Source organism: Schistocerca piceifrons, unplaced genomic scaffold, assembly GCF_021461385.2.
Source record: "Schistocerca piceifrons isolate TAMUIC-IGC-003096 unplaced genomic scaffold, iqSchPice1.1 HiC_scaffold_913, whole genome shotgun sequence".
NCBI lineage: Eukaryota > Metazoa > Arthropoda > Insecta > Orthoptera > Acrididae > Schistocerca > Schistocerca piceifrons.
Genome location: NW_025729183.1, coordinates 2,493,109 through 2,518,215, shown reverse-complemented (window position 1 = coordinate 2,518,215; position 25,107 = coordinate 2,493,109). Strand labels below are relative to the sequence as shown.

The 25,107-nt window shown below is 59.0% G+C and overlaps 1 protein-coding gene across 1 annotated transcript; it reads right to left on the bottom strand.

The window, feature by feature from the left end:
* Positions 1-636: 636 nt before the first annotated feature.
* Positions 637-16,960, bottom strand: LOC124771294 (serine/arginine repetitive matrix protein 1-like). Its single transcript, XM_047249313.1, has 4 exons — positions 16,523-16,960; positions 14,042-14,155; positions 1,703-2,052; positions 637-1,054 (listed from the first exon to the last, which is right to left on the bottom strand). Exons 1-4 carry the CDS (start codon positions 16,958-16,960, stop codon positions 637-639), a joined length of 1,320 nt encoding a protein of 439 aa, XP_047105269.1.
* Between the last annotated feature and the right edge of the window lie 8,147 nt (positions 16,961-25,107).

Below are 25,107 nucleotides of genomic sequence, written 5' to 3'. Positions count from 1 at the left end.
AGCACCGGCAAGTGGTCGGAGCTCAAGGCGTGGAGAACGTCGGGGGTGACAAACCAGTCGACACCCTTGACGAGACAAATGTCCAAAACGTCGGGAGCAGAGCCGTTCGAAGGGTAGTGCGTCGGCTCAGCAGGTCCATACACAGAAGCTCGTGCCCTCTCTGCAGCATGATAGAGCCGCCTCCCACTGACGTTCAGCGTCCGAGAATTCCAGAGCTGGTGCTTGGCATTCAGGTCTCCAGCGAGGAAGAGCTTGACCCCAGCACGAAGAAGAGTGTCAGCATCATGGACGGTGAGGTGGCCTCGTGGCGGCCGGTACACGGAGAGAAAGATGACCGTTCCAAGGGACGTCTCCACTGCAACGGCCGTGGCTTCACAGGAGTCCAACCTCGGCAGAGGGACACGATAGTGCCGGAGTGTCCGCTTGACATAGATGGCTGTCCCACCGCCAGCCGTCAGCCTGTCGTCGCGATAGCAGACGTAATTCGGTGCGTTCGCTCGAAGTCCAGGTTTGAGATGGGTCTCGGTGAGGAGACACACATCCACGCTGTAATCCTGGAGGAACTGCCGGAATTCGAGAAGCGCAGGGAAGAGGCCATTCGCGTTCCACGTTACAGCCGTGAAGGTCTGGTGGCGCCTAAGGTTGTGAGCCATGGCCAGCGGATGCGATCGCCGTGGCAGTGGGGAAACTTCGGAGGGCTGCATGGACTGCAGCAGTGATGGCGGTCGGCAGCTGGGCCAGAGCGGCAGAAACAGCCACGAGGGTGGCCTGGACTTCTTGCAAGACCGCGATGAAATCAGCAGCTGCAGCAGGTGGAGCAGGCCCGTCTTCAGAGCGTCGCAGAGGCTGGACAGCAGGGGCAGGAGGAGGCGTCGTCCGGCCCTGGAGGACGTCGGCGTAGCCAAGGTCCGCCCGAGCAGCAAGCAGGCGCCGCTGGGCGGGTTGTCGCGGAGGAGTAGCAGGTGGAGCAGGCGGTGGCGCAGCTCGGCGCCGCTGCTGTTGGCCATCGGAGCGGGACGTCGGCCGCAAGGGAGGTAGTCCACGCTGGCGGCGGCTGGCTGCCTTGTGGACAGCGCAACCGCGGTAGCTCGCAGGATGAGCCCGCTTGCACAGGGCACAGGTGGCTGGTTCGTCCCGGGACCGGGTACACTGCTGGCTGAGGTGACCCTCGCCACACTTGACACATCGGGGCCTCATGCGACAGAGGCGGGAAGTGTGGCCCGGCTCCTGACAATTGTAGCATTGGACGAGGCCCTTCCGTGCGCGTAACTTCTCGACAGTCACCGAGAGGTCATAAAACCGGGTGACTTGGTAGATTTGCCTGTTATCAGGCGTATCAGGCAACACGATCTCCATCAAAGGGATGGGGCGCTGGGTACCAGGCATCTTCATCCGGGAGACTGCAGTAGGCGCGAAACCCATGGTGATGAGGCCGTCCTTAAAGGCGTCCGCCTTCATCTTCAGCGGTATGCCTCGCATGGCAACCTTGAGAACTTTGGGTCGTACGGTGGGGAAGCTGTAGTTTGGGATCCCACGTGCACCAACCATATCCATAACAGCCACGTAATCTTCAGTAGTGGCGACTGTCAGCTTCAGACGGTCTTCGCCGCAGTGTTTGGCGGTAAAAGCGTTCTTGAGGTTGGCTTGGAGCCAGTCCCGAAGCGTCAGATAATCGTCAGGGTAGTCGATAACAATCGGCGGCAGCTTAGGGCCGGAGCGATGCGTAGCATCGTCGGCGGCCGCCGATGGAGGCTCGTCGGGATCTTCAGAGTCGGCGCCATCCTGTAGGGCGTCGTATTGATTGGCAGTAGGCACAGGGACAACGGGCGTGCGCTGTCGTGGAGCCGCCCTCTTCTTAGGTGGTGGTTTCTTGAATCCAGCGTCACTCGTACCAGAAGTGTGTTGGTCGTCACTGGCGGACGTGACAGCCGACCTCTTGCGCTGAAGCACCCTCTGCGGGGCGCCGGCAGCGCAGTCTTCACGGGGAGGGTCGGTAGAGTAGTCCATCTCATCGTCCTGGTCGCGCGTAGTCGTCATATACTCGTGGTCCTCCTGGGGTTGCCGGGTCGTCATAGGTGGAGCGTCCAATGGGGCCGCCGACGGCGCAGGCGCCGCCGGACGGCGATCAGACAGCTCCGGCGCGGCGGCGGCAGCTGCCGCGACCGCGCGCGCGTCACAAACGTCTTGCTCGCTCGCCATCTCGAACACGCGTGCGTGCGTGCGTGCGTGCGTGCGTGCGGCGTGCCGGCGCAGCCGGGGTGGGGGTGCTTTATGGGCTCGGGTGCGGCGGCCGGTTGCGCGCGCGCCCCATTGGTCGGCGGCCGCAACAGGGCGAGCTGGTAAAGGTGCGGCGGCGGCTGGCGGCGGGTGCCACTGTGTGGGGAGACGCTGACTAGAGCGGAGCGCTTGCTACTGGTGTTGCTGCTGCCGTACGTTCGTTCGAGATGCCGCCCAAGACTAGCGGGAAGGCCGCCAAGAAGGCTGGCAAGGCGCAGAAGAACATTTCGAAGGGCGACAAGAAGAAGAAGCGCAAGAGGAAGGAGAGCTATGCCATCTACATCTACAAGGTGCTGAAGCAGGTGCACCCTGACACGGGCATCTCGTCGAAGGCGATGAGCATCATGAACAGCTTCGTGAACGACATTTTCGAGCGCATTGCGGCCGAGGCTTCTCGCCTGGCGCACTACAACAAGCGCTCGACCATCACGTCCCGCGAGATCCAGACCGCTGTGCGGCTGTTGCTGCCTGGCGAGCTGGCCAAGCACGCCGTGAGCGAGGGCACGAAGGCGGTGACCAAGTACACGAGCTCCAAGTAAGGAGGTGGCTCTGGAATGGAAGGAAGGAAGGATGGAGAAGGCTCCTCCGTTGCGAGAGCGGCAAAACGGCCCTTTTCAGGGCCACCAACTTGCCTTTTGCGGGAAGGGCGGAATTGTTGTTGTTTGTGTGGACGGCTGTGATGTATGTGTGCATTTTGATTGTGGGTGGGGGGGCGCGTCAAAGGGTGTTGCGGGGTACGGCCACGAGGTTGGTCGCCGTGGCGTGGTTTTTTGACCCATTGGTGTTGGTGTGTGTGTGCGTGTGTGTGTGTGTGTGTGTGTGTGTTACCTGTCTGCGAGGGGGGACAGTGCGATCGCCGACTTTTTTTGTCACCGTAACGACGGCCGTTTGCGGGTTTGTTTTTGCACATCCATACGTGGCGAGGGTGAAATGTGAAATGTTTTTATTTGTTTTGTTTTTTTTTTTTTTGCCGCCCACTATTCCCTTTGCTGTACGCCGAGTTTTGACAATGGTGCGACGTAACTGCAGCGTGGAGGTGTGTGAGTGACGTTGAAATGAACGTGCCATTAAGACGCATTGTTGTTGTATTGTACTGTACGTGTACGGCGACACGCACGATGATGTACCATTCGACTCTGATTTTTGATAGCCGTGTCTGACTGATTGCGTACGACGCACGCACACCGATGTCGTCATTCAAGATGCACGCGTGTCCAGTGCAGTACAGTAAGCGCGACGCTAGACGGCGGCGGTCGTTTTTGGCGAATGTCTGTACACGTGTTTGTCTGTGTCCATCCGGTGTGTATGTATTTGTTTGTTTGGAAGTGTTTTGTGTGTCGGTGACGTGGTCCGATCCGTCGCCCCCTGAGTAACTGTCGATCGGCGCGATAGACCGGCGTCACGCAACTGAACCGAAGTCTTGGGCACACCCGTCATACTGTTGTACGCCGTCGCGCTGAGAACGGTAACGAAAGGTTGACTTTGATCGGTCGAATGTCTGGGCAGAACGTGAGGAATGAGGCAAGAGTGCAGGAGGAAAGGACAGAGGGAGAGGGGGGGGGGGCAAAAGAGAGAGGAAGGGAAAAAGGGAGAAACGCATTCGCAGAGCAACGGAACGTTCCCGTGTCGGAGGCGTATTGGAGCCGCACTGAAATGCGTTTAACGGCGGCGCGGCTGCAAGTGTCTGCCGTGGTGAACGTTACCTTTGACGGCTGCATTGGGCTTTGCTTTTGCTTTCGCTTTCGCTTTCGCTTTCCCGGGTGTACGTAACGTTTGTTGATATGGTTCTGAGGAAGAGTGTATGACAGTGCCGTGCCGTCCATGTTCGTGTGCCCTCCCATTGTGTGTATGCTATTGTCTGTGCACTTGAATGATGTATGTAGGTGTTAGTGGACATGTTTTACCAGTGGGGGGAAATGGATCGTCGATAGTTGCCGTCACTCTGTCACGGTCGAGATGACGCCACCCTCCGTACACAAAGGTGTCGAGAAAGTGTGTGTGTGTGTGTGTGTGTTTAGCGAATTGCGTCCGTGAATTGGCAGTGTTTGGAGGTGGGCTTGCCCTGCATGTGGCCCGGAAGGCTGTTCGTTTGGCTGGCGGTAGTGTTGTGTGGACAGGGGAGGGGCATGCGTAACGCTGCTGGCATGGCATTTCGGGAGATGGGAGGGGGCAAACGAGGAAACGAGGAGCGGCGGCCAAAGACACGGGGAGGGGCGCGGTGTGGGTGGCTTGCGCCTGTGCTCGGCGTTGTGGTTTGTGCAAAAGAGGAGGAGAAAAACAATGAGTTGCCAGGGAGGGGAGCGGTGTTGTGTTGTGGTTGTCGTGGTGTAGCCACAGACGCGGCTGTCAGTGAACGTGGCGAGGCGGACGGATGCGCGGAGGGGCGGGGGCGGGGGCGGGGCATTTCGCCGGTGCCGTGCCATGCCTGAAAGCCGCGTGGTCGCCGTGTTGTTGGTGGCGTGGGGGCGAGGAGAGTACCGTACGGGTGTGCTTGTGCGCCGGAAATGGCACACTGCGGCTGCCCGTCTTGGAGGCTGATGGCTGTGGTGTGGAAATGGGGCGCGGTGATGTTGAAGCAGTTGAAGAACAGAAAAGAAACCAAAAAAAACGGAAGGGGGGAGGCATGGCGTGATGCGGCGGTGGTGGTGAGAGCGGGAAAAACGAAACAAAAAAAAAGAAGGAAAAAGAGAAAGAACAAGAAACAAAAAAGAAAACAAAAAGTCTATCAATATTAAAATGTAAATGGAAATGGACCCAGGTATAACCTCCCCGCACAAATAGGCAGAGGGACCGATGATAATAAAAATGTGCCAGAATGTTATGGTCCCTACAAAAGAAACCCAACGATAATATTAATGAAAGAATGAACCGTATGTAACATTGCAACAGACATAATGAAACCTGATGAATTGTATAAGGGCAGCAGCGTTGACCTTTGGCCCTGTATTCAGAATAAAAAGAGCCAAAGATCGTTACCCCAATGAAAAAGACACACGAAAGAAACAAAAAATTGCATTTATATCTGCTCCTCAATTGTAGATACCCCTTACACAGCTGTGTGCAATGAATGAGTGCTGGCTGGTAATTAATTGCACTCCTTGGAGGGAAATGCCATAGGAAGTAGTCTTTAAAAAGTGAATGTTTTTCGTTAAAAGAAAAAAGTTACTTTAGAAAAAAGTAATAGTGGGGCTTGTGTTGTTGAACAAAATAAGTACAATTAACATACGTTATCAGATTTGCGCAATGCAGCTTCACACTACCTTTTTATTGCAACACAATATACTGTACATCGTCCCGAACCGTGACCAGAGTCGCGAGACGAGCAGAGCACGCCGCCGACGCCCGCTCAGTACAACCGTCCACCCGCTACTACTGTCGACTGACTACTACCTCTCCCGACTCGCGCTACAATAAATATATATAACAACTGTTCCTGGCGACTCGCTGCGTGCCACTACTGTCGTCTGGCGCGGTCCAAGCGCCGACCAGCAACGATAAATAACTCTCTGGTCAGACGGAGATGCTGTCATGCCTCGCCATCGCTCTGGTAATGAATACATGCGTGTTGCAGCGTGCGTACCACCGGAACACGCAGTGGCGGAGCCCAAAGACTGTGTTGTCGAGGTCGAGTGCGTGCGGGAAGAGAGGCAGCGTCGGCACGGAGATGCAAGCGAGCGAGACGCACGGGGGCTGCGGCGTGGCACGTTTGCGGTCGGCGCCTTTGGTGGCAACGGCCGGGACAAGCAGCGGTGTATGGTGTGGTGCGGGGCGGACAGGGGCGGCGGTGGACGGGGCGGAGGAGGAGGAGGCGGCGCGACGACGGCATGGGGGCGAAAACGGGACGGGGGACGGCGGATGTTGAGAGGCGTCACGCGCGGACAGGACACAGACACAGAGACACACAGATTGGAAAGGGAGGGTGCGCGGTAGTAGTTGGGAATGTGCGTACCGTGCGGGATGGGAGTGGGCGAGGAACACGGTCGTGGCCCCTGTTTTGGGTGCGTGTGATGACGTCGGTGTGTTGTGGGAAGGGAAGGGAAGGGAGAATATGCTGTGGCGGCGGCGCGTAATGGGCGTAGGCCGAAAAGAGAAAGGAACGTGGGCAGTGTGTTGGCAAGCGTCGGTTCGACTGCGACGTTGTGATGGGCAGGGCAGGGCAGGGCAAGGTAATGGTGGTAGGAGTAGGCGTGTGGGCGCAAAAAAAAAAATCTGCTGTGCAGGCGGTGCCGTAACCGCCATGGCGGGAAGGAGAGAGGGCCTAAGAAAGAAAGCAAGAAAGAAAGAAAGAAAGGAAGAAGAAGAAAAAAAAAAAAAAGGAAGGGGGGGGCGAGAGTGGAGAGGCGGTGGTGTTGAGAAGGGCGGGGGCGGAAGGAAGGCAGGAAGGACAAGAGGCGAGGCGACGGCTTGCTTTGTGTATCGGTCGGTCTCTGGCTATGCTTCGTTTTCTGCAGCAGGGTCGGTGCGCGGCGTGGCTCGCGGCAGTGGGAACGCCTGGCGGCTGGACGGCCAGCAATGCGGTTGGATGGGCGGCCACAGCACCGCACCTGTGCCCGAGGAGGAGACGCTGGCGGCGGGCCCTGAGGTGAGGCCGGCTCGGCTCGGCTGGGGCTGTGGATGTGGAGGTGTGCGCCGCTGCTGCAACAACGAGTAAAACGCGAGAAGAAGGGATGGCGGTAGAGAGGAAAAAAAGGTCGGCACGGCCATTGCGCGATGTGGCGTGTTGTGTTGATGCGCAGGCAGACGCGTACAGAGAGACGAGCCCGGTCTGCAGCAGGGTGTGGCCGTGCCGAGTGCAGAGCAGCGGCGGCTCGGTTCGGTTCGGCCCGGCCCGACGGGCCGCGCTGTTGTCGGCGGACGTGAGCGCCCCCTGGCGGGTGGCCGGAGGCGGCGCGGCGTGTTGGACGTGTGGCTGGTGGCAGTGCACAATTTGCGAGTGGCTGGCGGTGTGGTGTGGCGGTTGGCGCGTCGGGCGGCGGAGAGAGAGAGAGAGAGGAGAGGTATGTGTTGCGGGCGCCCTTTGCTGCGCTGCGTCGTTGCGTGCCGTACAGGGCGGGCGCTTGTCGACTGTGTGGGCGGTGTGGTGAATTGGCGTGAAACGGCTGCCGAGAGGTGTGGTAGCGAGCCGGTCGGTGTCAGTGCGATGGGGAATGTGCGTGCGTTTGGCGTGAGAGTGGGAATTAGTGGGGCCGGCTGTTGTGTTGGTTCCTTGTGTCTTGTGTCGTGTAGGTAGCTTGATGGCAACGTGGAAGGACGCCGGTTTCGTTTCGAGCCTTGCGTGTGGTTGTCGACGTTGACTGGTTGGCGTGTGCATGTGTGGGTCGCGAGTGCGTTTTTGGCTGGCTGTGTGTGTGTTGGGGGGAGGCGGTGGTGAAAGTGCAGTCGTTGCCACGGGCGTCGTCGGGTGGGGCTGGGGCTGTGCGTCGTGGCGGAAAGGTGGTAGGTTGCGGGAAGCGAGCCCGTCGTTGACGGTGTCGCGTGAGTTGTGAATCGAGTGGGGCGCGGGGCGCGGGACAGGAGCAGCGTGCCGCTGCGTCGTGGTCGTCAGCAGAGGCTGTGCGTGTGCTTGTTCGTTTTGTGGGCGGTTCGTGCGAGGCGTTTTTGTTTTGTGTTGCCCTAGTTGTTAGTTTATTTTGTTTGTGTTTTGGTTGTTGTTTGTTATTTTGAGACGACGACTGGTTGGTGGCGTGCGCGCGAAGTGGCGGTGTGCGCTTCCCGTGTCGTTTGTGTTTTAATTTTTTTTTATTTTTGTGTGTTTGTTTTTTGTTTTTTTTTTTTATTTGCACTGGGCCCCGGGGGGTGGGTGGGTGCGTGTCGATTGCCGGCTGGCGAAAGGTGCGCCATCGGCGGGGTGGGTCGCCGGCACAAGTAGAGGCGGCGGCGTTGTTGCTGTTGTTTGTTTTGTTCGGCTGTGTCGGCGAGCTGTGTTGCGGTGCGTGTGAATGGTGGTGCAAAAGTGCTGGCGTTGGGGCTGCGACTGCGACGGCGGCGAGCCGCGGGCGCGCATGATAGTGATGTTGTGTACGGTAGTGGTGGTGTTGTAGCACGACGTGCATCCGGGCCGGCGCGGAAAGCGCAGTTGCGGGCGGTTGCCCTTCGGTGCCAGCCATGTCGCGTGAGCGGCGGGTTGCTCTGGTGTCGACACGTGGTGCTCTGGGTTGTTGTGTGGTGCCCTTTGGCCGGTGGGGGTGGTTCGCGTGTGTCTCGTTCGCGCTCGGTATCTGGTCGTGGTCGTGCTGCTCCCCGTCTGTACGTTTTGTTTGTTTGTTTGTTTGCGGCGTGCCTGCCGACGTCGTCCCGTCGCGACCTTTCAACCGAAAGTGTGGCGCCGGAAGGTGAACGAACGTAACCATGACCTCGGCGCTTTACGCTGAGCCGAGCGGAACCGAACCGAACCTAACCTGTGGTGTGGTGAGGTGAGGTCAGCTCAGCCTGAGCCCCTAACGTCTACGTAAGGTAACCTGTCCGGCTCACGCCTCACGTTTGAACGCTTTCTTAACCTACGTTTGACGCTTCTTAACCTAGCACTGACCCCTTAACCTAACCTAACGTGTAACCTAACCTAACGTCTGACGACTGACGTGTTTGAATGCTTAACCTAAGTTTGGACGCTTAACCTAACCCAAGTCCCCTTAACCTAACCCACGTCCACCTAACCTAACCTACCCTACCCTAGACGTGTAAAAACGTAATGTGTAACGCGTAACGTGTAAGGTCGGCTGTCGTGTGTGCTGACGGCAGATTGGGTTGGTCTGTAGATTCGGATTGCGGTTTGCCTCGGGCGAGGGGTTGGGTCGGAAGCGGCGAGGGGCGGCGGTGCCTGTTGCGCAGGCGGCGTCCGTTTGCGGCGGGCAATTGTTGAGAAACGGCTGTGAATGTTGGCGGGCGAGAGGAGGAGGACGGCGCGCGATGTGGCCCGACGGCTGCGGGCCGATCGGGAAACGGCGGGAGGGCGACGGAAGGCGATGGGGCGGCGGAGGCGCGTTTGCACGGCCGTCATCGCCGCACGCCTCGGCTTGTGTGGCTGTGGCGCCGGCCGCGCTGGCCGGGCTGCCGCGGCGACGGTGTGGGAGTTTTGCCGAAGGTTTGGCCATTGTGGCGGGTCGTCGGCTGGGGCTGTGGGGGCGGCATTTGGGCGGGGGCGGCGATTCTCGGCGGGCCGACCCAGGCTGTAGCGCGCGGTAGCTGCAGTTTGGCCGTGGTTTGCGGCGCTGCCGCGGCGACTGGTTGGCGACTGTGGTGTGGCTGTGTGTAGCCCCATCCTCGGTGGTTTGAAAGGCGCGGGCGGTTGTGGCGCAGGTTTGGGGCTGCTCCGCACAGGCTGTCGGACGTTGGGCGGTAGCAAGCGCGGGAGGCGCGGCGCGGCGGCGCGCAGAGTGGCGGCCGCTCTCTCGGCCGTCCGCGCCCGCCCGCGACACTGGCTGGGCCTTGTGATTCTCTGCTCTGCTGTGCTGTGCTTGCGTGCCTGCCGTCCCGCTCGCTCTCGCTCTCGCTCTCGCTCTCGCTGTGTGTTAGGCGCGTCGTCGAAATGGCAGATCAGGCGGCTACGAACGAGACTGCTGCGGCACCCGCCGCCACCGGCACTACGAAGAAGGCCAAGTCTGCGTCGTCTGCGAAGAAGCCGCGCGCCAAGCCTGCGCACCCGCGCACCTCTGAGATGGTGACGGCCGCCATCAAGAGTCTGAAGGAGCGCGGCGGGTCGTCGCTGCAGGCGATCAAGAAGTACATTGCCGCGCACTACAAGCTGGACGCGGAGAAGCTGGCGCCGTTTATCAAGAAGTACCTCAAGTCGGCCGTCGTGGCGGGCGAGCTGGTGCAGACGAAGGGGAAGGGCGCGTCCGGCTCGTTCAAGCTTGCCGGCGCCGGCGGCGGGGGGGCGGCCGAGGGCGGCAAGGCTCGTGCTGGCGGTGCCAAGAAGAAGCGCGCCGCTCCGGCCAGCAAGGAGAAGAAGGGCGCCCGTGCGGCCGGCGCAAAGAAGGCTGGTGGCGTGAAGGCGGCGACCGGTCGGAAGGCGGGCGCCGCCAAGAAGGCGTCTGCGGCGTCGGCCGCTCCCGCGGGTGCGAAGAAGGCGGCTGCGGCCAAGCCGGCCAAGGCCAAGTCGCCGTCGAAGGCGAAGAAGGCCGCCAAGGTTCCGACGAAGAAGCCGAAGGCGCCGCGCCCGAAGAAGGCGACGACGCCGTCTAAGGCGAAGGCTTCGCCCAAGAAGAAGAAGTAGAGTAGAGTAGAGAAGAAAGAGATGGGAAAGGAAGGGTTTGGCGCTTGACTCCGTCGTCCCCAGCCCCCGTCGTCGTCTAGTGGCGCGCAAGAGACGCGCGGCCCAAAACGGCCCTTCTCAGGGCCATCAAAGCACGTCGGGGAAGGTTTTGATTGTCGTGTTGCGGTGTGGGTGTGTGTCTGTCTGTCTGGCGTTTCTGTATGCCCGTGGGGATGCTTTTTGCGTGCCGTGGTGGTTGGATTGCGGGGGTCGGTGGCGGGTGTGGGCGGCGGTAGCGGTAAGCGGTGTTGTTGTCGTGGTTGATTGTCGCCGTGTTTTTGGCGGCGGCCGACGGTTGGTTTTCTGTCACGTTGTTTTTTTGAATACGTTGGTTGGTTGGCTTGCCTGCGTTCGTTCTTCTCGGATGTCTGTCTTGTCTAGTCGTGTCTGGTCTTTGTTTGTTTCTTTGTGTGTGTGTGTTATGTTTTGCAACGGGGGGCACGTTGAGATGAGATGTCGGCGGGGATTTCGGTGGCGCGCCTGCCTGGCCGTTGGCCGTCGGAGTGGAGTGCGGGTTGTGTTTTCGAAACGAAAGCGGCGGCCGGCCGGCCAGCCACCCGTGCGGTGTGACGTCGGCCGTTGGGTATTGTGCGCTTTGAGCGCCGGGGAGGGATGATGTGTGATTGTTGCGCGCTGCTAGCAGGCAGGCAGAGTGAGCGGGTGTGGCGGACGGACGGGAAGTGGTGGTTTTTTTTTTTTTTTTTTTTTTTTAATTTTTGGGTTGTGGGGCGAGAGGCAGGCGACCGACAAAGTTTGCTCGCGACGGAGAGATGTTAGTGGCCCTGAAAAGGGCCGTTTTTGTTTGTGCGGTGCCGCGGCGCGGTTTAGGCGCGCTCGCCGCGGATGCGGCGCGCGAGCTGGATGTCCTTGGGCATGATGGTGACGCGCTTGGCGTGGATTGCGCACAGGTTGGTGTCTTCGAAGAGGCCGACGAGGTAGGCCTCGCTGGCCTCCTGCAGGGCCATGACTGCGGAGCTCTGGAAGCGCAGGTCGGTCTTGAAGTCCTGGGCGATCTCGCGCACTAGGCGCTGGAATGGCAGCTTGCGGATGAGCAGCTCTGTGCTCTTCTGGTAGCGCCTGATTTCTCGCAGGGCGACGGTGCCCGGCCTGTAGCGGTGGGGCTTCTTGACGCCTCCGGTGGCGGGCGCGCTCTTCCTCGCCGCCTTGGTGGCGAGCTGTTTGCGCGGCGCCTTTCCGCCGGTGGACTTGCGGGCCGTTTGCTTTGTGCGGGCCATAGCGGTAGCGTTGGCGGTAGCGGAGCGGCGTGCGTGGAGGTTAGGTGCGGCGCGGCGTCCGGTGCTGCCTTGACAACGGGCCCGCGCGACGACGACGACGCACATGGTGGAGGGGTGAACCCTCAGCTGTGAGCGAAGTTCTAGCGCTTTAGATGCGCTTCTCCTTCTTCTTTGGTGAGGTGAAGATGTGGGTGTGACGTGATGGGTGGTTTTGTTCTTGACTGTTGTGCAGGTTTTTTTTTTTTTTTTTTTTTTTTTTTTTTTTTTTTTTTTTTTTTTTTATAAGATGAAAGGATAGCGAGAGTGATAGTTTAAGAAGTGGGAAAACGAAAGGCCCCATTGACTGGCCCATTTTTTTTTTTTCCACACCACAGCCATCAGCCTCCAAGACGGGCAGCCGCAGTGTGCCATTTCCGGCGCACAAGCACACCCGTACGGTAGGAGGGACAGTAGAAGGGTGGTGGAAAACGAACGGCCCATAGACTAGCCGAGGTTTACGACTACATTACAGAGTTAAAGAGAGGAGGAGGAATAGTGGGAGAGAGTGAAAACGAAAGGCCATTGTCCTGGCCTCTTCTTCTTCTCCGTAGCGGCGTCTTGATGGTGACGGCAGTGAGTCTTGGAGTGGCGGGTTGGGGGGAGCGGGGAGAGAGAAAGAAGTCAGAGGGTGACAGTTGGAGGAGTGAAAGAGGAAAGGCCTGTCGTGAATTAGGCCGACAGTGGGGATTGGGGGTGTGGGTTGGCGGGGGGTGAATTGATAAGTTTGGGGGGAGGGTCTATGGTGTGATGGAGTGATTGTCGTGAGGTGAGATGGCTATTGTATGTGAAGTCATGGGGGGCGAAATAAAAGGTCTGGCCATCGGGTGGTGGCCAGACGGTGAACACGGGTACCCAGGGAGAGGATTAAGGGATTAGGAGAGAGACGGGTTTGTTGGTAAAAGGACTGGGCGGCGGAGAGGATGCGGGTACGAAGGAGCGGCACTTCAGCCAGGAGGTGGAGCTCGTGGGTTGGAAAGTCGAAGGGGAGGCGGAGGGCACGCCGGAGAGCCCGGTTCTGGATGGTTTGGAGTCGGCGGAGGTGGGTGGGGGCGGCATTGCCCCAGACCACCGCCGCGTATTCAAGGATGGGGCGAACAAGGGAAGTGTACAGTCTAACAGCAAGGTGCGCGGGGAGGGAAGAGGTAGGGTTGATGAGAGGGTAGAGCAGGCATAGCCGCCCCATTGCTTTACGACGCACCTCGTCGATGTGGGGGCGCCAGGTTAGGCGTTGGTCCAGGGTAACACCCAAGTACTTTGCAGTACGAGTCCACGGGACTGGGGTACCAAGGACCGCCACCTGTGGGAGCCGAATGGGAATACGGCGTCGGCAGATGATAAGGGCTTGGGTTTTGGCGGGGTTAAACGCCAGACGCCAGGTCCTAGCCCAAACGGTTAGGGAATCTGTAGCCCCCTGGAGCCGCTGTTGAAGAACTGCCGCACTCCGAGAACGAGAGAAGAGTGCAGTGTCATCTGCGTAGAGAGCTAATTGTACCCTCGGCGCAGAGGGCAGATCGGCTGTAAAGAGGGAGTAGAGTAGCGGTCCAAGTACGCTGCCTTGTGGTACTCCTGCTCTGATTCGTCGTCGTGTGGATTTCCCATCTGGGATCCTGACATGGAAGGTGCGGCCTTCCAGGTATGTGGCTATAAGCCGTACATGGGACACTGGGAAGCCAAGGGAAAATAATTTGTAGAGCAGCCCTTCGTGCCAGACCGAGTCAAACGTTCTGGACACGTCGAGGAGTATGGCCCCAAAGTACTCCCTACGTTCAATGGCGTCCAGTGCCTCTTCTACAAGGCGCAGGAGTTGGTGAGTGGTTGCGTGTCCCTGCCTGAAGCCAAACTGCTCATCAGGGAGGACTCGTTCTCGGGCAATGTGGATGAGCAGTCGTTTAAGGTACAGCCTCTCGAACACCTTGGAGATGGCGGGCAAGAGGCTGATGGGGCGATAGCTGGCAGGGGAACGAAGATCCTTCCCAGCCTTGGGTATGGCGACCACTTCAGCATGTTTCCAGGCAGTGGGATATTGCCTGGTTGAGAGGATGTTGTTGAAAGTGGCCGTCAGGATGGGAATAGTAGCTGGGGGTAGCTGCTTGAGGAGGGCGTTCGTCAGCTTGTCGGGGCCGCCAGCTTTCTTGGATTGGAGGTGCCGCAATTGCAGTTCTACCTCCTCTTCATTAATGGGGGTGATTTCATCCTCAGGGTCCTGGACGGCAAGGAGTTGAGGGAGGCGTGCCGTTACCAGGCGGATATGGTCGGGGTCAACGGGGTCATTGACCGGGGTGAAGTTGTGCGCGAAGACATCCGCCAAGGCGTTAGCCTTGGCATCTGGCTCGGACACAAAGTCATTGCCGACCTGGAGTGGGGGAATCCGTTGCCCTCGCCTCAGAAGGCTTTTTGTGAGCCGCCAGGCGGACGGGTCACTCAGGTTAATGGCAGAGACTTTGTTCTCCCATTCCTGATTGCGGTGGTCTTGCACCGCAGCCTTGATTTGGCGCTGTAGTCTATTGATGAGGCGCTTGGTTGCCGGGTTCCGAGTGAGCTGCCATTCTCGGATGATCCGGTTTTTCTCTGTGATGAGGGCAAGGATATGGTGAGGGAGAGGACGCAAATGATCTGGGGGCCGGTGTGGGCGGTGAGGGGTCGCTGCTGTTGCAGCATCTAGAACAACGGTGGTGAGGTGTATTAGTGTACGATCTGCGTCCGTTTGATCGGCAGCAGGGATTGTGGGTAGGGCTGCTTCGACCCTTCTCTGGTAGGACTGCCAGTCAATACCGCGGATGTTCAGGCCATCACTCGGCGCGGTCGGGGTTCCAACGAGATCGATGGAACAGATGACCGGGCGGTGGTCAGAGGCGAGAGCGATGCGGGTGGCTGCAGTGATGGGGTTGGGTAGTCCTTTCACCACTGCGATGTCTAAAACATCTGGGGGATGTCCTCCAGAGGGGTAAATGGTGGGGTCGTGCGGGCCGATGGTGCGGGCATGATGCCGCTCGGCGACCCGGAGGAGTCGACGACCTGATGTGTTTGTTAATCTACTGTTCCAGGCAGCGTGTTTGGCATTGAAGTCACCGCCAACGAAGACGTCGTTGCCGAGCGACAGCAATGCTTCATAATCCGGTGTTTCTAGAAGGCCTCGTGGTGGTCTATAAAGAGCCACAAACGTGATGGGACCCCTCACCGTGTGGACGACGACGCCAGTGGCTTCCACAGTGTTGAGTGGGGGGAGAGAGATAGGGTGGTGGCGGAGGGAGTTACGAACGTACACCGCCGTGCCACCATAGGCGGTGGGCCTGTCTGTCCTGTAGCAGGAGTAGTTTGCTACACGGACGAAAACACCGGGTTTGAGATGTGTCTCTGCAACGAGGCAAATATCAACCCTCTCATCAAGGAGGAACTGTCGGAACTCCCCCTGTTGTTTGGGGAGACCATTGGCATTCCAGATCATGGCTGTCAATCCATGATGTCTAACAGCCATGACTGGTTGGAATGGGAGTGGTGGCGGGGAACATGGATTGGGAGAGGGCGGTGGCAAGTTGGTGTGGGATGGTTTGGAGGAGGGAGTTGAAGGTGGTGGAGATTGCTGAGGTCAGTGCTTCAACAACATGGGTGATGAGGTCATTGAGGTGGGTGGGAGCAGAGGACGGGGAGGGGAGAGGGTGCTGCTGCGACTGTACCGAGGTGGGAGAGGGGGTGGCAGTGCTTAACGCCTGCTGGTGGGATGGGGAAGGAACAGCGGAGCGTGACACCCGCCGTGGGGAGGGGGAAGCAGTGCTTGACACCTGCTGGGGAGGGAGGTGGGGGAAGGCTGTTGGGGGGGGTTGGATAGGGATGGAGAGGAGGGGGGGTGGGTAGGAGCTCGGAGGGGCGGGATGGGAGCGAGACGCATGGGGGCGGTGGGCCCACGGCGCCGAACCCGCCAGGGCACCAGAGTAACTGGTGCCCGGGCGGACCGCCGCCGCCGGCCCTGCAAATCGTTTCTGGTTTGCCTTGTACGTTTTGACTTTTGGGCAGCCCATGTAACTGCCCGTGTGATTTCCTCCACAGCGGGCACAGGTAGGGGGGGCGTCTCGGGGTTTAGTGCACTCCGAAGAGGCGTGTCCCCCGGCACACTTCACGCAACGCACCTCGCGGGTGCAATCACCCGCGAAGTGCGCCAGGCCCTGGCAACGGTAGCATACCAGGGTCATCCTCCTGGAGCGCGGTTTCTCCATCGTCACGCAAACGCGATCGATGAGTGAGAGGGTTAGGAGGTGGTGGTTCTCCGGCGTGTCAGGGGCGGAGACGAAGAAGAGTGGGGTGGGGAGTCGGGTACGTGGGGAAATGATCCTGGATATGATTGTGGTGGTTATGTTCAATGCCGTGAGTGCCTTCCTCAGGTCGTCATCAGAGTACTCCATGGGGAGCCCTCTGACAACCACCCGAAGGCGGCGGGTCCTTTTAGGGGGGGTGGAGAAACCTATGTTGCATTTACTGAGGATATGGAGTGTCTTAGCAAGGTCTGTGGCGGACTGGAGTTGCAGGCGATAATTATCCGCTCCAGACCATTTTATGAGGAAGGGGTACTCAGTGTGAGTAGTTAGGATATCTTGAAGCTCTTTGTAGGGTCCCTTGTGTTGTATGTAGATGGGAGGAGGGGGGGAGGGGTGGCTGATGGTTGGGGGGGCGGGGGAGTGGGAGGAGTGTCTGCGGCACCATCAATAGCCGCGAAAGTGTTGCTAACGGGCACGTCGGACAGTGACGTGGTGAATTGGCGACGGGGTGCCGTTTTGCGCGGCACCTGGAAGCCCTCCGCGTCAACAATGGCCTTTTTCTTTTTGGATAGGCCGCGTTCAGCGGGCTGGGTGGCCTCGGAGTCTGATGACGAGGCTAGCTGCCGCTTCCGACGCTCAGCGACCGGGCGCCGATGGTCGTCGTCAAACTCCATCGCGCCCCCGTCATCGCTGTCGTCGGTCGCGGCAGCCATGTTCGGATAGAAGAGGGCCTGACGCCGAACAGGGTCGACCTGCAGGCCCTCCTCCTCCGCAGCATCGTGGAGGGCAATCATTTGTTCTTCTAGTCCCTCCATTAGATCAGCTTCTGACATTACGGACGACGTGATGTCGTCGTTGGGTGCCGGTTGCGGTTTAGGAGCGCATACAGCATCCTCTAAATCCGGCATGTCTAGTGGTCGTACGGCGGGGGGAGGGAGGGGGGAGCGGGATCTAGATCTCGGCGCACGCGGGCTTGTCCCACATGAAGGGGGCCCTGATGCGCGGTTATCCCTAATAGCCCTAGGTGCAGTTTCATTGATGACTGCATCAATGAAACTGCAACCGGGAGTGGCAGGGGAGGGGCAGATGACTGTGGATGTGGTGGTAGTGGTTGTGGTGGTGGAGGTGCAGATTGCGGCGGTCATAGGCAGCGCAATAACGCCGCCGGCTGCGGCTGTCTTCGTTCGTTTTGTAGGCCCAGTCGTTACCGTCGTCGAGTGCAGGGTCGTTGTAGGTGGGGGGCCGGATGGGGCCGCCGACGGAGCAAGCTCCGCCGGACGGCGATCCGCCACACCCGTCGCATCGCAACACACGTCCTTCGCCCGCGGCATCCCAGCTCGGAATGGGCCCGCGCGCCTCCGTGCTGCGCTTATATGCCCTCGGTTGCGCGTGGTGGGGGGAGGGCGGGCCAGAGTCTATATAGGGGGGCGGCGGGCGCGCTGGGCGCAGACCGTAGCCGACTCGCCAGCCGCTGCAGCTGCTGTTTGTGCACGTTTTGCTTTGCCCGAGGAAGGATGACAGGCCGCGGCAAGGGAGGAAAGGGGCTCGGCAAGGGTGGCGCCAAGCGGCACCGCAAGGTGTTGCGCGACAACATCCAGGGCATCACGAAGCCCGCCATCCGCCGCCTGGCTCGCAGGGGCGGCGTGAAGCGCATCTCTGGTCTGATCTACGAGGAGACCCGCGGGGTGCTGAAGGTGTTCCTGGAGAACGTGATCCGCGACGCGGTGACGTACACTGAGCACGCCAAGCGCAAGACTGTGACGGCCATGGACGTGGTGTACGCCCTGAAGAGGCAGGGGCGCACCCTGTACGGTTTCGGCGGTTAGGCTGCGTCGCAGCGGGCGCTGGCCTTCCCGCGGCCGTGCTTGTGGGTGGGAGAGACTAGAAAACGGCCCTTTTCAGGGCCACCACACTGTTCGGAAGTTGAAAAGTGCGAAAGAGTCTGTGTTGTTGCTGCGTGTGTGCGCTGTGTTGTTTGTTTGTTTCTTTCCGTTTGAGCGACGTGATGTGACTGGGAGGGGAGAAGGAAAGGAAGCGTGTCATGTGGCTGGCTGTGTGTGTGAGAGTGGAGCTGCTTCGTTTGTGTTTGTTATTGTGTGTCTTTGTATCGATCGCGATGGAGATGGCGGGCTGTGTGTTGTTGTGCGAGAGGCGGTGATTATTTGCTTGCGTGGTTTGGCTCTGTGTGTTTGCGGCGGCGTTGGGGTTTCCGAGGCAAGGCGTGTGGGCATAGGCGGCCGGATCAGCTGTTTCGTTCGTGTCGACGGCCGTTGCGCGCGGGAGCGGAGGGCGGTGTGTCGACACGCCTCCCTTTAACAATGGTCATTATTGCTGCCGTTGTCGTTTGGAAGGCGACTGCGACCGTGCAAAATGTGTGTGTGTGTGTTGGGCCACACGGGCTGTGTGGACGACAAGATGGCGGACGTGCGCCGGCGGCGGCTGTGCTGTGAAAGTGCAAAGTTAAAACAAAACAAGGACGACTGAAATTTTGCTTTGGACGTAGGTTTGTGTGGTGGCCCTGAAAAGGGCCGATTGTTGTGGGCCGGGCCGGCAAAGCGCGTTGCGCGCAGGGGAGCACGCGGCGCTGCGATTGCCTGGCCTCCTTTAGGCCTTCTTCTCGGTCTTCTTTGGCAGCAGGACGGCCTGGATGTTGGGCAGGACACCACCCTGTGCGATGGTGACGCCCGACAGGAGCTTGTTGAGCTCCTCATCGTTGCGGATGGCAAGCTGCAGGTGGCGCGGGATGATGCGCGTCTTCTTGTTGTCGCGGGCCACGTTTCCGGCCAGCTCGAGCACCTCAGCCGCGAGGTACTCCATGACGGCGGCGAGGTAGACGGGCGCCCCGGCGCCGACGCGCTCTGCGTAGTTTCCCTTGCGCAGGAGGCGGTGGATTCTGCCGACCGGGAACTGGAGCCCAGCCCTGCTTGAGCGGGACTTTGACTTGCCCTTGACTTTGCCTCCCTTTCCGCGTCCGGACATGGCGATGGGCTAGCGACGGTGCACACGAAACGGAAACGAAAACGACCGGTGCGAGCGGCAGCGAGTCGAGCAGCGGAGTGCGTGCCGGCGCAGCCGGGGTGGGGGTGCTTTATGGGCTCGGGTGCGGCGGCCGGTTGCGCGCGCGCCCCATTGGTCGGCGGCCGCAACAGGGCGAGCTGGTAAAGGTGCGGCGGCGGCTGGCGGCGGGTGCCACTGTGTGGGGAGACGCTGACTAGAGCGGAGCGCTTGCTACTGGTGTTGCTGCTGCCGTACGTTCGTTCGAGATGCCGCCCAAGACTAGCGGGAAGGCCGCCAAGAAGGCTGGCAAGGCGCAGAAGAACATTTCGAAGGGCGACAAGAAGAAGAAGCGCAAGAGGAAGGAGAGCTATGCCATCTACATCTACAAGGTGCTGAAGCAGGTGCACCCTGACACGGGCATCTCGTCGAAGGCGATGAGCATCATGAACAGCTTCGTGAACGACATTTTCGAGCGCATTGCGGCCGAGGCTTCTCGCCTGGCGCACTACAACAAGCGCTCGACCATCACGTCCCGCGAGATCCAGACCGCTGTGCGGCTGTTGCTGCCTGGCGAGCTGGCCAAGCACGCCGTGAGCGAGGGCACGAAGGCGGTGACCAAGTACACGAGCTCCAAGTAAGGAGGTGGCTCTGGAATGGAAGGAAGGAAGGATGGAGAAGGCTCCTCCGTTGCGAGAGCGGCAAAACGGCCCTTTTCAGGGCCACCAACTTGCCTTTTGCGGGAAGGGCGGAATTGTTGTTGTTTGTGTGGACGGCTGTGATGTATGTGTGCATTTTGATTGTGGGTGGGGGGGCGCGTCAAAGGGTGTTGCGGGGTACGGCCACGAGGTTGGTCGCCGTGGCGTGGTTTTTTGACCCATTGGTGTTGGTGTGTGTGTGCGTGTGTGTGTGTGTGTGTGTTACCTGTCTGCGAGGGGGGACAGTGCGATCGCCGACTTTTTTTGTCACCGTAACGACGGCCGTTTGCGGGTTTGTTTTTGCACATCCATACGTGGCGAGGGTGAAATGTGAAATGTTTTTATTTGTTTTGTTTTTTTTTTTTTTGCCGCCCACTATTCCCTTTGCTGTACGCCGAGTTTTGACAATGGTGCGACGTAACTGCAGCGTGGAGGTGTGTGAGTGACGTTGAAATGAACGTGCCATTAAGACGCATTGTTGTTGTATTGTACTGTACGTGTACGGCGACACGCACGATGATGTACCATTCGACTCTGATTTTTGATAGCCGTGTCTGACTGATTGCGTACGACGCACGCACACCGATGTCGTCATTCAAGATGCACGCGTGTCCAGTGCAGTACAGTAAGCGCGACGCTAGACGGCGGCGGTCGTTTTTGGCGAATGTCTGTACACGTGTTTGTCTGTGTCCATCCGGTGTGTATGTATTTGTTTGTTTGGAAGTGTTTTGTGTGTCGGTGACGTGGTCCGATCCGTCGCCCCCTGAGTAACTGTCGATCGGCGCGATAGACCGGCGTCACGCAACTGAACCGAAGTCTTGGGCACACCCGTCATACTGTTGTACGCCGTCGCGCTGAGAACGGTAACGAAAGGTTGACTTTGATCGGTCGAATGTCTGGGCAGAACGTGAGGAATGAGGCAAGAGTGCAGGAGGAAAGGACAGAGGGGGGGGCAAAAGAGAGAGGAAGGGAAAAAGGGAGAAACGCATTCGCAGAGCAACGGAACGTTCCCGTGTCGGAGGCGTATTGGAGCCGCACTGAAATGCGTTTAACGGCGGCGCGGCTGCAAGTGTCTGCCGTGGTGAACGTTACCTTTGACGGCTGCATTGGGCTTTGCTTTTGCTTTCGCTTTCGCTTTCGCTTTCCCGGGTGTACGTAACGTTTGTTGATATGGTTCTGAGGAAGAGTGTATGACAGTGCCGTGCCGTCCATGTTCGTGTGCCCTCCCATTGTGTGTATGCTATTGTCTGTGCACTTGAATGATGTATGTAGGTGTTAGTGGACATGTTTTACCAGTGGGGGGAAATGGATCGTCGATAGTTGCCGTCACTCTGTCACGGTCGAGATGACGCCACCCTCCGTACAGAAAGGTGTCGAGAAAGTGTGTGTGTGTGTGTGTGTGTGTGTTTAGCGAATTGCGTCCGTGAATTGGCAGTGTTTGGAGGTGGGCTTGCCCTGCATGTGGCCCGGAAGGCTGTTCGTTTGGCTGGCGGTAGTGTTGTGTGGACAGGGGAGGGGCATGCGTAACGCTGCTGGCATGGCATTTCGGGAGATGGGAGGGGGCAAACGAGGAAACGAGGAGCGGCGGCCAAAGACACGGGGAGGGGCGCGGTGTGGGTGGCTTGCGCCTGTGCTCGGCGTTGTGGTTTGTGCAAAAGAGGAGGAGAAAAACAATGAGTTGCCAGGGAGGGGAGCGGTGTTGTGTTGTGGTTGTCGTGGTGTAGCCGCAGACGCGGCTGTCAGTGAACGTGGCGAGGCGGACGGATGCGCGGAGGGGCGGGGGCGGGGCATTTCGCCGGTGCCGTGCCATGCCTGAAAGCCGCGTGGTCGCCGTGTTGTTGGTGGCGTGGGGGCGAGGAGAGTACCGTACGGGTGTGCTTGTGCGCCGGAAATGGCACACTGCGGCTGCCCGTCTTGGAGGCTGATGGCTGTGGTGTGGAAATGGGGCGCGGTGATGTTGAAGCAGTTGAAGAACAGAAAAGAAACCAAAAAAAACGGAAGGGGGGAGGCATGGCGTGATGCGGCGGTGGTGCTGAGAGCGGGAAAAACGAAACAAAAAAAAAGAAGGAAAAAGAGAAAGAACAAGAAACAAAAAAGAAAACAAAAAGTCTATCAATATTAAAATGTAAATGGAAATGGACCCAGGTATAACCTCCCCGCACAAATAGGCAGAGAGACCGATGATAATAAAAATGTGCCAGAATGTTAAGGTCCCTACAAAAGAAACCCAACGATAATATTAATGAAAGAATGAACCGTATGTAACATTGCAACAGACATAATGAAACCTGATGAATTGTATAAGGGCAGCAGCGTTGACCTTTGGCCCTGTATTCAGAATAAAAAGAGCCAAAGATCGTTACCCCAATGAAAAAGACACACGAAAGAAACAAAAAATTGCATTTATATCTGCTCCTCAATTGTAGATACCCCTTACACAGCTGTGTGCAATGAATGAGTGCTGGCTGGTAATTAATTGCACTCCTTGGAGGGAAATGCCATAGGAAGTAGTCTTTAAAAAGTGAATGTTTTTCGTTAAAAGAAAAAAGTTACTTTAGAAAAAAGTAATAGTGGGGCTTGTGTTGTTGAACAAAATAAGTACAATTAACATACGTTATCAGATTTGCGCAATGCAGCTTCACACTACCTTTTTATTGCAACACAATATACTGTACATCGTCCCGAACCGTGACCAGAGTCGCGAGACGAGCAGAGCACGCCGCCGACGCCCGCTCAGTACAACCGTCCACCCGCTACTACTGTCGACTGACTACTACCTCTCCCGACTCGCGCTACAATAAATATATATAACAACTGTTCCTGGCGACTCGCTGCGTGCCACTACTGTCGTCTGGCGCGGTCCAAGCGCCGACCAGCAACGATAAATAACTCTCTGGTCAGACGGAGATGCTGTCATGCCTCGCCATCGCTCTGGCAATGAATACATGCGTGTTGCAGCGTGCGTACCACCGGAACACGCAGTGGCGGAGCCCAAAGACTGTGTTGTCGAGGTCGAGTGCGTGCGGGAAGAGAGGCAGCGTCGGCACGGAGATGCAAGCGAGCGAGACGCACGGGGGCTGCGGCGTGGCGCGTTTGCGGTCGGCGCCTTTGGTGGCAACGGCCGGGACAAGCAGCGGTGTATGGTGTGGTGCGGGGCGGACAGGGGCGGCGGTGGACGGGGCGGAGGAGGAGGAGGAGGAGGAGGCGGCGCGACGACGGCATGGGGGCGAAAACGGGACGGGGGACGGCGGATGTTGAGAGGCGTCACGCGCGGACAGGACACAGACACAGAGACACACAGATTGGAAAGGGAGGGTGCGCGGTAGTAGTTGGGAATGTGCGTACCGTGCGGGATGGGAGTGGGCGAGGAACACGGTCGTGGCCCCTGTTTTGGGTGCGTGTGATGACGTCGGTGTGTTGTGGGAAGGGAAGGGAAGGGAGAATATGCTGTGGCGGCGGCGCGTAATGGGCGTAGGCCGAAAAGAGAAAGGAACGTGGGCAGTGTGTTGGCAAGCGTCGGTTCGACTGCGACGTTGTGATGGGCAGGGCAGGGCAGGGCAAGGTAATGGTGGTAGGAGTAGGCGTGTGGGCGCAAAAAAAAAAATCTGCTGTGCAGGCGGTGCCGTAACCGCCATGGCGGGAAGGAGAGAGGGCCTAAGAAAGAAAGCAAGAAAGAAAGAAAGAAAGGAAGAAGAAGAAAAAAAAAAAAGGAAGGGGGGGGCGAGAGTGGAGAGGCGGTGGTGTTGAGAAGGGCGGGGGCGGAAGGAAGGCAGGAAGGACAAGAGGCGAGGCGACGGCTTGCTTTGTGTATCGGTCGGTCTCTGGCTATGCTTCGTTTTCTGCAGCAGGGTCGGTGCGCGGCGTGGCTCGCGGCAGTGGGAACGCCTGGCGGCTGGACGGCCAGCAATGCGGTTGGATGGGCGGCCACAGCACCGCACCTGTGCCCGAGGAGGAGACGCTGGCGGCGGGCCCTGAGGTGAGGCCGGCTCGGCTCGGCTGGGGCTGTGGATGTGTAGGTGTGCGCCGCTGCTGCAACAACGAGTAAAACGCGAGAAGAAGGGATGGCGGTAGAGAGAAAAAAAGGTCGGCACGGCCATTGCGCGATGTGGCGTGTTGTGTTGATGCGCAGGCAGACGCGTACAGAGAGACGAGCCCGGTCTGCAGCAGGGTGTGGCCGTGCCGAGTGCAGAGCAGCGGCGGCTCGGTTCGGTTCGGCCCGGCCCGGCGGGCCGCGCTGTTGTCGGCGGACGTGAGCGCCCCCTGGCGGGTGGCCGGAGGCGGCGCGGCGTGTTGGACGTGTGGCTGGTGGCAGTGCACAATTTGCGAGTGGCTGGCGGTGTGGTGTGGCGGTTGGCGCGTCGGGCGGCGGAGAGAGAGAGAGAGAGGAGAGGTATGTGTTGCGGGCGCCCTTTGCTGCGCTGCGTCGTTGCGTGCCGTACAGGGCGGGCGCTTGTCGACTGTGTGGGCGGTGTGGAGAATTGGCGTGAAACGGCTGCCGAGAGGTGTGGTAGCGAGCCGGTCGGTGTCAGTGCGAAGGGGAATGTGCGTGCGTTTGGCGTGAGAGTGGGAATTAGTGGGGCCGGCTGTTGTGTTGGTTCCTTGTGTCTTGTGTCGTGTAGGTAGCTTGATGGCAACGTGGAAGGACGCCGGTTTCGTTTCGAGCCTTGCGTGTGGTTGTCGACGTTGACTGGTTGGCGTGTGCATGTGTGGGTCGCGAGTGCGTTTTTGGCTGGCTGTGTGTGTGTTGGGGGGAGGCGGTGGTGAAAGTGCAGTCGTTGCCACGGGCGTCGTCGGGTGGGGCTGGGGCTGTGCGTCGTGGCGGAAAGGTGGTAGGTTGCGGGAAGCGAGCCCGTCGTTGACGGTGTCGCGTGAGTTGTGAATCGAGTGGGGCGCGGGGCGCGGGACAGGAGCAGCGTGCCGCTGCGTCGTGGTCGTCAGCAGAGGCTGTGCGTGTGCTTGTTCGTTTTGTGGGCGGTTCGTGCGAGGCGTTTTTGTTTTGTGTTGCCCTAGTTGTTAGTTTATTTTGTTTGTGTTTTGGTTGTTGTTTGTTATTTTGAGACGACGACTGGTTGGTGGCGTGCGCGCGAAGTGGCGGTGTGCGCTTCCCGTGTCGTTTGTGTTTTAATTTTTTTTTATTTTTGTGTGTTTGTTTTTTGTTTTTTTTTTATTTGCACTGGGCCCCGGGGGGTGGGTGGGTGCGTGTCGATTGCCGGCTGGCGAAAGGTGCGCCATCGGCGGGGTGGGTCGCCGGCACAAGTAGAGGCGGCGGCGTTGTTGCTGTTGTTTGTTTTGTTCGGCTGTGTCGGCGAGCTGTGTTGCGGTGCGTGTGAATGGTGGTGCAAAAGTGCTGGCGTTGGGGCTGC

Coding starts and splice junctions, on each gene's coding strand:
- LOC124771294 (XM_047249313.1), bottom strand. CDS start 16,960: ATGCCGGATTTAGAGGATGCTGTATGCGCTCCTAAACCGCAACCGGCA. Junction 14,156..16,522: donor CGTCACTGTCCGACGTGCCC/GTTAGCAACACT, acceptor CCCCCACTCCAG/GTCGGCAATGACTTTGTGTC. Junction 2,053..14,041: donor ACCCCGACCATATCCGCCTG/GTAACGGCACGC, acceptor CGGCAACCCCAG/GAGGACCACGAGTATATGAC.